Consider the following 10,217-nt stretch of genomic DNA (forward strand, 5'->3'; position numbering starts at 1 on the left):
TCCCCACCGACCCTTACATTTATATTATTCGGTTACTATAACGTCGTGAAAACAAAACTGAAAAAATCCTTCTCCCCCCTCCCTCTCAACAACCGCTGTATAGTATACGAGTTTCGATGGTTCCTCTCCGCCCTTGTCACACAAGTACACGCACTACAGTTGTACTACACAATGCGTATAATATAATTATTGTTATATTATAATCATCGTTGTCGTACTCGACCGAAAATATTCGACTGGAGGAATGGCGTGCGCGTGAACTAGATTTTAATTTTAATATCTGGCAACAAAATCTGTATAAGACGACAACGACGTTTTCCGTTTGCCATTTACCGTTCGCTATTTTTACACACTCGACGCAAATGTTAAGTAGGTACCTATATACCGACTGGTCAGCGCGTATGCGAGCGATTTATTTCCGCCTCGACGCCACACGCCACTCACGTGGGCTGTCGAAACCCGTCCAATTTAAAGTTATAATAATAATATAATAAACACTGAAGTACGCTCCATCGTTACATTTTTGGGATGTGCTCTGACCAGCTATATTAGATACTGTTATCATAATATAGCTCATCTCGTCCAACCGTAATATTATATAATACATTAATACCTAATAAATATATTATTCATATACATCGTATACACTATTATAGATCGTCATAAGTTATTGTAATTTATAAATATTATTATAATATAAGCATATTCAAAGAGTTACTAATTTCATAAAATTAAAAGTGAATGTTTTTTTTTTTTTAAATTTATTTTAATAATTTGTCTTATAGATGTAGATATAATATACAATACATGTACCGACTTACTGTCTTAGATATAAGATACTATATAAAGCAGAATAATATTGTTGCGACGTTTGATTTTGAAGATACCTATCAACATAATAATAATATAATAATCTCCATGTATTCAGGTACTAAGGTACCTTAGTCCCTACTCTATATTACCTATATTATTATAGACGCGAGTCGTGACGACAAGCCTCTATAATATATTATTATTAAACATTTATACCTACTGTAGGTACATTATTTTTACGGTACCTACTATGATATTGTGCATTTTTAGATGAATAAACGTTTAAATTATATAATATACGAATACGCGTTAACGAAATATATCGCGGTGTTTGTTCATGGCATTATTATATAACTACTATATCCGACACACAGACACACAACAAACTGGACACAATCGTAAATCAACGTCAAGCTGCTCGACGCCGTTATAATGTGGACCATATTTTTAACGGTACTCTTCGCCGAATCGTTGTAACAAACACATTTGTCGTGTGGTTTCTGTACACACATACATATTATTATACAGTGACCACTGTGAACTGTCGCTTGGCACACGTTCGGACTGAATGTTATTTTTAGACGAATACTAGTGTAATATAGGAGCATAAAACGAAAAAAAAAAGTTTAATTTTTATTTTTATTGCCTATGGACAAAAAATAAATTGTAATAAAATTGGACGGACATGTAGCACTGTCACCTATAGTGTTGTATACATACATTACAATATACATATTATAATAATAAGTGATAATAATAATAAGGCGTAAGTATAATAAATTGTGTCTAATACTTGTTTCTTTTTTGTTATATTTATTTATCAATTAGTTTGGAATGTCTATGGAATGTGTTCAATCAATAATTGTTAACCGAGGCCATGGTCTTCAAAAAAGGTTTGAGGTGTTTCTTCCTGAAAAATAAAGGAACAAATAATTATAAAATGTGACCATAAAATGTAAAGTTAGATAAAACAGGGTGCAAAAATAAAAATACGTAGAAAAGGATTTTATAAACAAAACAATTAGTAAATAACTGAAGAGGTAATGGATAGGGCAATAGTTTTAATATATTATAAACACTGTGTGCTCTTATAAACATACCGTTGAAATGTTTGCTGACATTTCTTGTAACGCCACATATTTTATTGTATTAACATAAATTTAAATAAGAACAGAACTGTTAAAAAAAAAACAATTAACCCTCAAACCTTTCGACAAACATAACATCCATGTTATGATCAAACACTTTTTGGTAAAAAAAAATAACTAATATCACTTAAAACCGAGTCAGTAAAAAGCGCATACAGCTAAGCATGAAAATTTTATTTTTTATTTTTTCAACATCATGTTAGTTAATACATTAATAGAAGTTTATTTTATGAGAAAACGCAACAATATAAAAAAGTTTATTAGAATTAAAAAAAACTAATAGAATACACGAATGTTTACAGATAAAAAGATGGGTATTATTTTTTTAATATCATATTAGGACGTCAATGATAGAAACCTGATATTTTGATAAGTTATTTATTAATAACATTGTATTCAGCAACATCTCTTTACATCAAATCCAAGACTAACATTTTATGAAAGACACATTGTTTGAATTATATAAATATATATGTAAAAAAAAACATTACAATTATAATTGCAAGTAATAAAATTGTATGAAATATTAATTATATTGGATGCTCTCATAACAGGCCAATCTCTTTCAGAGCGCCTTCGACTGCCTCCTCCTACATACAAACATATTAATATTAATATCCCAAAATTGAAAAATTGAAAAGCATCTAATAACTGATAATCATGCAGGTAATATATTTATTACAGAAATCAAGTAAAGTAATCAAATATAGATAGCTATTAAATTTTTTTTTCAAAATTAAAGCTACAAAAATAAAATAATAAAAGTTTACTATATGTATTTATTTATATTAATCAATCATATAAAAACAAAACAAAACAAAAAAAAAACCCATTGTACTACAAATAAACCCAAGGAATTCAAACAATGTTGGCTAATAAAAGATACTTAAAATACTAAATACATGAACCCCGTTGTACTTAAATAATATAATATATTATATATATATTTTGATTAAATTATTTTCGAGGTTAAATTGTAATATATAAACACAAAAGAAAAACACTTTCAAAATCATTAATTTTTAACATCAATTTTTAAAATATTATATAAGTGGTATAAATGAAGTTTAGTTAAAAAATTATATAATTATAAAATGTATGTTTAAAAATGTATAATAACCAAAAATAAAATGTGCTGTTAATCATATAATTATAATAATAATTTTGTTTTAAAGAAAAAAAAAAGTTTATTTTAATTATTTATTAAGTAAAACATTTTTAGTAACTTTAATAATAATATTAAAAAAAAATAATAAACATATCACAAATAAAAATTGGTTATTACTTATTATTAACATAAAATGTGATGACGAGTAATATAAATATTAACTTATTTTGGTTTTCTTAATTACTATAACAACATTTTTTAATTTTAATGAATGAATGTATGAATAATTTTATATTAAAATTGCATTTCCTTCTAATAAATAATATGAATATTGTAATGAATAATGATAAAACATATAAATATGATAATATTAAAGATTGATATTTAAATATTGGACTAGATAGTTGTTACAATGAGTATTAGACAAGACGTGCAACGTTTACATTAACTATAATTTTCTTTGGTTAAACTTAGCAATTTAACTCTGTGATGCTAACTCTATGATATAATCAATTAAAATAACAGTATTTTTGATAAGAATAGCATAAAAAATGTATTGAAATATTATAAGTAAATTAAAAAAATACAATTTTGAAAAAAAGTTTAGAAAGTACGATTAACCTAATTTCATAAACAAATAGGTGATTTAAAAGAAATTATAAAAATGTTCCAACAACATGTATTTTTTTTTTAAGAGGACGCTACCCATTCACTTTTTTTCTTTGTCTTACACACGCAAGACATACCAAATTGTCGTTCACTAATTTCAATAGTGTGCTGTTTTGATACTAGTTTTGATACTAGAGTGAATGGACTAATTATAAAACTTTTAGGTAAGAACATTGTCTGTGCTTAAGCGTTGCCGATTTTTCGAAATTTTCTTTTTTAAACAAGATATGGGTATGAGAAATATCAAAAATTAAAAATGCTCATATCTCACTTGAAAATTAAAATATTGAATAAAAGCCAACGCTTAAACACAGATAATGTTATTATCTAAAAATTGATAATATGTCAAATTACTAATATCAAAACTAACAGCACACTATTGAAACTAATGAACGAAAATTTGGTATGTCTTACGTGTGTAAGATGGAGACAACAAATGCATGGGTAACATCCTTTTAAAAAGAAACTATGCACATTTGTTTTTTCTGTCTGACACATGCATAAGATTTCTAAATAATATATATATATCATTTCCAGTACAGTTTGGTTATTTTTATTATTAAAATATATTTATCTATTATCAAACTTAAAAAACATTAAGAGGACGCCACACCCGCATATGTTGTCTCCGTCTACAAACGAGTAACATACCAAATTTACGCTCAAAAATTCAAGTTTAATGCCGTTAGCTTAAAATTTAGAGCGAATCGATTAAGAAACTTGATGGTAAAAACATTATCTGTGTTTTGTTGGAAGTTTTTTTACAATAATTCAGTTTTCAAGTGAGTTATGAGCATTTTTAATTTACATTTATTATACACGCTATGACTCACTTAAAAACTGAATTATCGTAAAAAAAAAACTCCCAACAAAACACTAATAATGATAATGTTCTTACCATCAAGTTTAATAATAGGTCGATTCACTCTAATTAGACAACATAGCAAAAACAGTTTTGCGCGAGACAACTTTTTTGTTTCTGTGTTTGTAGTAGGAGCTCCAAAATTTCTGAGCATATAGGGTGGAAAATTATCTATGCAACAGCGTGCCCATATTTTAGATAACATAAATACAATAAAAGTTATTTGCTTCTAAACATTTTGTTTTTTTGTTTTGCTTATTAAAAATGATTGGATAGTGCTATTAAAAAAAAACACGCTGATGCACAGATAAAGTTCTTCTTTACATGTTGTGAAAATTTGGTAGTTCTACAACAATATGGTGCGAGAAAAGTTGTCCCATGCAAAACAGTTTTTGCTATGTTGTACATTTGTAAGACGGAGACAACACATGTGGATGTGACATCCTCTTAACATTTCACATATTTTCTTGCTGGTATTCTTCAATATTATAATATAAAAGCAATTTATAAGTTTTTAGAAATAGTTATATTTCATCTATTAAAAACTTTCATTAAAATTAAAATGTCAGGAAAACAGTCAAGATTGCATGGATGATATTATTGTCTTTAAGTTGGATAATATGTAAACTTACTGTTATTTATATAAAAAACTGTATTGAAAATGACAAACACATAATTTAGTATATTATACTATGCAAGTATCATCATCTTAGTGATTGTGAATAAAAATAAAAATAAAATAACAGTTGAATAGATTAAAACATTATAAATTCTTAAACGTTGATAGAAATCTAGTTAAGGTAGTGTTTGAACAATTAATTAATATTTGTTACTTTTTGCTACCCTTTTTCTTAATTTAATGGTAAAAAACAGTTACTAATATTATATATTTATTTTTTAAATTTATTTAATTATAAATTATATTATAATATTTAACATTTAAATTCCATTATTTTTTTTAATTGTATTTAAAATTGACTGAAAAGTGTTTACTGTTTGATTAATTTAACTGTTTAATGTTTTTATTGTTGATATAACATTAGATAATACTTTTTATATAATTTATATCCATGTAAACAGTGGAGTTATGTTTAGTATGTTTAATATTATAAAAGCAGAAGAAATAGCATTAACATAATTATAATAAATTTAAAAATTAAACTATAAAACAATTAGTTTAACACATCAATATTATAAATTGTTAAGAGTTAAATTGCTAACCATAGGAGATAAACAATTGAATACATAAACAAGCAAAACTTTTAGTATGTTAAAATAGTTAGCTAAAAATATAACTAAAATAACAGCATTGGGTTATAACAATAAAAAAAATATAGGTTTAATTAGTTTAATAATAATGGTAAGATATAGGTTTCTACAAAATATTATAATAAATTAAAGAGTGTTAATCATTAGCAGCATAATAAAGGCATTATGGAAGGCAAGTTCTTAGGATAAACAAATATATTTTACAATATAGGTATAATTAAAATAATGTTCAAAATGTTGTACTCTACAGGTTAATACAAAAATATAGATTGAATTATCTAAATAATGAATTTGGCAAAACATATTTTGGTATTTAAATAAATTGTATATAGTTTAAACATTAAAGCATATATTCAAAATTGACTATCATTTTAGTTGACTAGACTGAACTTTATAAATATATTTATATTCCTCATAAAAAATATGTATAAAACTTTTAAATACATCGGTGTTCTTAATGAAAATGTAACCTATACAAGTTATAGATTATGTGATGAATTTTACAGTTAAATTACAAATTATGACGGAATAATAATAATAATTTTTAAATAATATGAGCAAATTAGTTTTCTAATGAATTGGCAAGATATTTCATTATCGTTTATAATAATATTATAGTCCTATTTTGTACCAATGTTAAATAAAATATGTACTATTTTTTGTCTAATGACAAAATTGACTTAAATAATTGTAGGTAGTGAAATTAATTAAAGTTCTAATGGAGTATTTCCATAACTAACCTCTTGCAAGAGATCCTGAGCTGAAATAGCCTTGAGTACATTTTTCTTACTAGTCTCCTGTATTTCCCCACCCAATAATAACTCATCCAGTATAAAATATGCCTTTTCGAAGTTGAATATTATATCCAGCTCACAGACCTGCAAAAAGTAGTTGAATTATTGACACTGGGAAAATTTCAATAAAAATAAATAGGACCATGAAACTTACGCTGCCAAAATACTTGTCCAATAATTCAACATAGCGGTGAATGATTTCCAAAGTAAGAAGTTCATTGTCATTCTGTTCAATAGCACAACAAAAATACAGACTTGCGTACCTGAAAATTAATTTTAGAATAATATATTTTCATTTTATTTATTCATCAACATACCTTTTATAAACAATTTTTAATTCTTTCCATTCAAGAAAACTACACATTTTAGGCTTCCTGGCTAAAATTGTGGTTATAAGTTCTCTGGTAATTTTCTTTTTTACCTTGTCGGGATGAGCTACATACCATTTTTGAAGCCGAAGCTTGCCTTGACGACTGAATAGTAACATGAAATGCATCTAAACAATAATTTTAAAACATGATAAAATTACATATAAAAATTATACAAATAGAACACCAGAAATATGTAATACATATTTTGTACATGCACCTAATATGGTATAAGTATTATATATGATAACTGACAGTTGCTAAATAATATAAAATTGTCTTTTAATAATTTTTATTTCGAACTAACAGCAGTCAACATACCGAAAATATTTTCTTGTTTACAAAAATACTAGTAACGATAACCTTGTTTTTAGTTTGAATTACCGATCATAATAAAATAACGGTGATACAAAGTATTGATTAATATTTATTAATTATATCATAAGCTACAATCCAATAAGGCTGATTAAATATAAAATAACTATTAAAGGGCGGTGCAGAAACCTCAGTATCTAAAACAATATGCACGTTACGAAAAACAAATCACAAGTCAAATGTTAATGGAATATCTAAAGTTTGCATATCTAAGGTCAGAATGTCATAAAACTATTTCTCACAGTTATAACAGCGTAGATCACACACATAACGAGTCATCTCCTCTACATTGCGATCGGTGCGGCCCAGCCCCAGAGGAACAGCGTGTTCGTGTAACATTTTTCATCACACTCATCCGAATTGGATCGAACGCGATGGTTGAATAATTCTTAAGGGTAATAAAGCCCATAGAACATAATATTGTTATACCCATTGGATATTTGTTAGTTTATTAATATTACATTATGTTTTACGGTCAGGCCTGGGTGCGCGTCTCACATTAAATTACCCACTCAGTACTACGATTTATGATTTATATTTATATAGGTACGTGTCGCACGTATACTCACCATATTGTTCCGCGTTGGACGCTATTAATCATTATTCGTTAATGGTCGTCATGTTTTGGTGAACGCACAGCTATTATAAATGCGATAGTGCAAAACGCGTTTAATTACAACCTATAGCCGAGTGAGTTGACTTTTGTGGTCTTGTCAAATATATAAATTAAAGCCGATATCGTTATTATCGCGTCGCACGACGACGACGCACACGAATATTAATGCAATTATTCTGTAATCTGTAATCTGTTTATCTAAAATAAGCACCGCCTTCAAAGCCCAAATTGAAAAATTTGATAGAACGGCAATATTGCCAGCCTTACATAATGTTAAGAGTGAGGTATTATTATAATTATTTCCAGACGCCAGTTGCCACATAAATATTAAATACCATGACAATTACCATAGCTGAGGCATAGAACACTAATGAATTGCCAGAATTCTATCAAAAGCCGTGGTCGCCACTCGAGTTATTATTATTATTATTATTAGTACAACAAGGCATCGTCGCATCGAGATTCGAAGGAGTTCACCACTGTATTATAGAAAACAATACTATAATTCATAATCGTGGACTACACGACTACTCTCAGATATAGATAATAAATTATATTATAATAAAATTATATAATTTCGGCCCTAGGTAGTAGGTATACCTGTAAAACTTAAGTCTGACTGCCAAATTCTTAGGTACTTCACAATCGTTTTCACATGCTTATCTACATAGGCACGTTAAAACAAGATAGTCACAGTACCTACTTATTACGATGTGTGTCTATATAGTTTAATAAATGATATTTTTATGAAATCAGAAATTTGTCGAAAAATCATAATTTGATATAGGCGCTGCGCGCAGCAGTAAAGTATAGGTACAGTGTTGTGCGAATGCGTATAAATGTAAAATCGTAAACTTTGGAAGGATTCAAGGATAATATTATAAATTATTATACTTCCAAAATGATGATTCCCGCAATTATTTTTTCACCATCGTTCTCCTCGTTAAAATATACGTATGTTTAAAAAAAAATGCAGGTAGCTAAAGTGAATTTATGCCATATTAAATAGTAAATTTTTTAAGGTTAAAATATTAGGCACATTTATTTTGAAAATAATATTAAAAAAATGCTGGGTAGCTAAAGTGAATTTTTTCTTCAGTCTATTGTTTAGGGCAGCGTTTCTAGCGTTTCAGAGTTAAGGAAAAATGACTTATCAATTTTTCTCTTTTGGAACCAATTTTTTTTAGAAATGACCCCATCCTACTGTAAAGTAGGTATACATTATACATGTTGTGTAGAGTGCATACTTAGGTTTTCGAAAAAAAAAATCGAAAAATTCGCCTGAGCACTGAACTAGATTCATGTCTGGTTTTTTGCCTATATTTTAACATAATATTTCTTCCAAACCAAAAAAATTAAAAGTTGGTTCTGATTGCACTAAAAACTTATTAATTATGTAATTACACACCAAATGAAAAAAAAGTCCAAAAAACAATTTTGAAGTACTTAATTATAAAAATATTTTAATAACTTTAGAATTTAGTTTTAACTTTTTTAAGTGGTTTATTTATTTACTAACAATAACATAAAAAGTAAGTACTAAATTAGGTAAATACTAAATTCTGATTTCACCAAAATGTTAAGAATAGATATACCAACATTTCTAAAAATTTAAACTCAAAATCACGATTTTTTAAAAAATTGAGCATTTTGAAGTTTTTGACCATAAAATATTTCCAACTTAAGGGGGCTCCAGCGTATCATGTTTAAGGAGTAATGTTTAGACAATTCACATGACCTGAACATTAATTAGAAGACTCCTGATATACTGCTTAAATAGCAGTAGAAAAATACATAGGCACAATTTTTTTTATAAGCATTTAAAGTTCAAATTTTGATTACATTTATCAAATTTAAAAAGTATTTTGTAGACTTGTAGTTAAAAATGTATGAACTATTCAACTTTTATGGCTAAGGATTGAAAACTTACAAGGTTCCACGTTAATAGGTTATTCTGTCACCAAAAAATCTCAAAAATATAAATCACGGTTTTTTTTTTTATAGTTATAATGCTAGTTTAAGTGCCTAAAATAAAAACAAAAGTAAAGCAATTATTTCATGAGATTTTTGAAAAAAAATCATTATATTAAGGTCTTTTAAAATTGAAAATCGACTGCCTAAAACCCTAGAAATGTTGTCAGAGTTCATTCATGTTTGAAAAATTAAAATCGGAAATTCCTAAGTATATAATATTG

The 10,217-nt window shown here is 26.9% G+C and overlaps 1 protein-coding gene across 3 annotated transcripts; it reads right to left on the reverse strand.

Annotated features, from left to right (window-relative positions):
- Positions 1-1,433: 1,433 nt before the first annotated feature.
- LOC132947276 (AP-1 complex subunit sigma-2) lies at positions 1,434-8,414 on the reverse strand. Of its 3 annotated transcripts, none has more exons than XM_061017536.1 (5): positions 7,976-8,400; positions 6,981-7,159; positions 6,818-6,926; positions 6,610-6,747; positions 1,434-1,723 (listed from the first exon to the last, which is right to left on the reverse strand). In XM_061017536.1, exons 1-5 carry the CDS (start codon positions 7,976-7,978, stop codon positions 1,679-1,681), a joined length of 474 nt encoding a protein of 157 aa, XP_060873519.1. In that variant the 5' UTR covers positions 7,979-8,400; the 3' UTR covers positions 1,434-1,678. The 3 variants fall into 3 exon arrangements, with proteins under 3 accessions (XP_060873519.1, XP_060873522.1, XP_060873521.1); XM_061017539.1 differs by lacking the exon at positions 7,976-8,400 and adding an exon at positions 7,353-7,482; XM_061017538.1 differs by lacking the exon at positions 1,434-1,723 and adding an exon at positions 2,121-2,551 and having other exon boundaries at positions 7,976-8,414.
- Between the last annotated feature and the right edge of the window lie 1,803 nt (positions 8,415-10,217).

Source organism: Metopolophium dirhodum, chromosome 6 (genome assembly GCF_019925205.1).
Source record: "Metopolophium dirhodum isolate CAU chromosome 6, ASM1992520v1, whole genome shotgun sequence".
In the NCBI taxonomy this organism is placed as follows: domain Eukaryota; kingdom Metazoa; phylum Arthropoda; class Insecta; order Hemiptera; family Aphididae; genus Metopolophium; species Metopolophium dirhodum.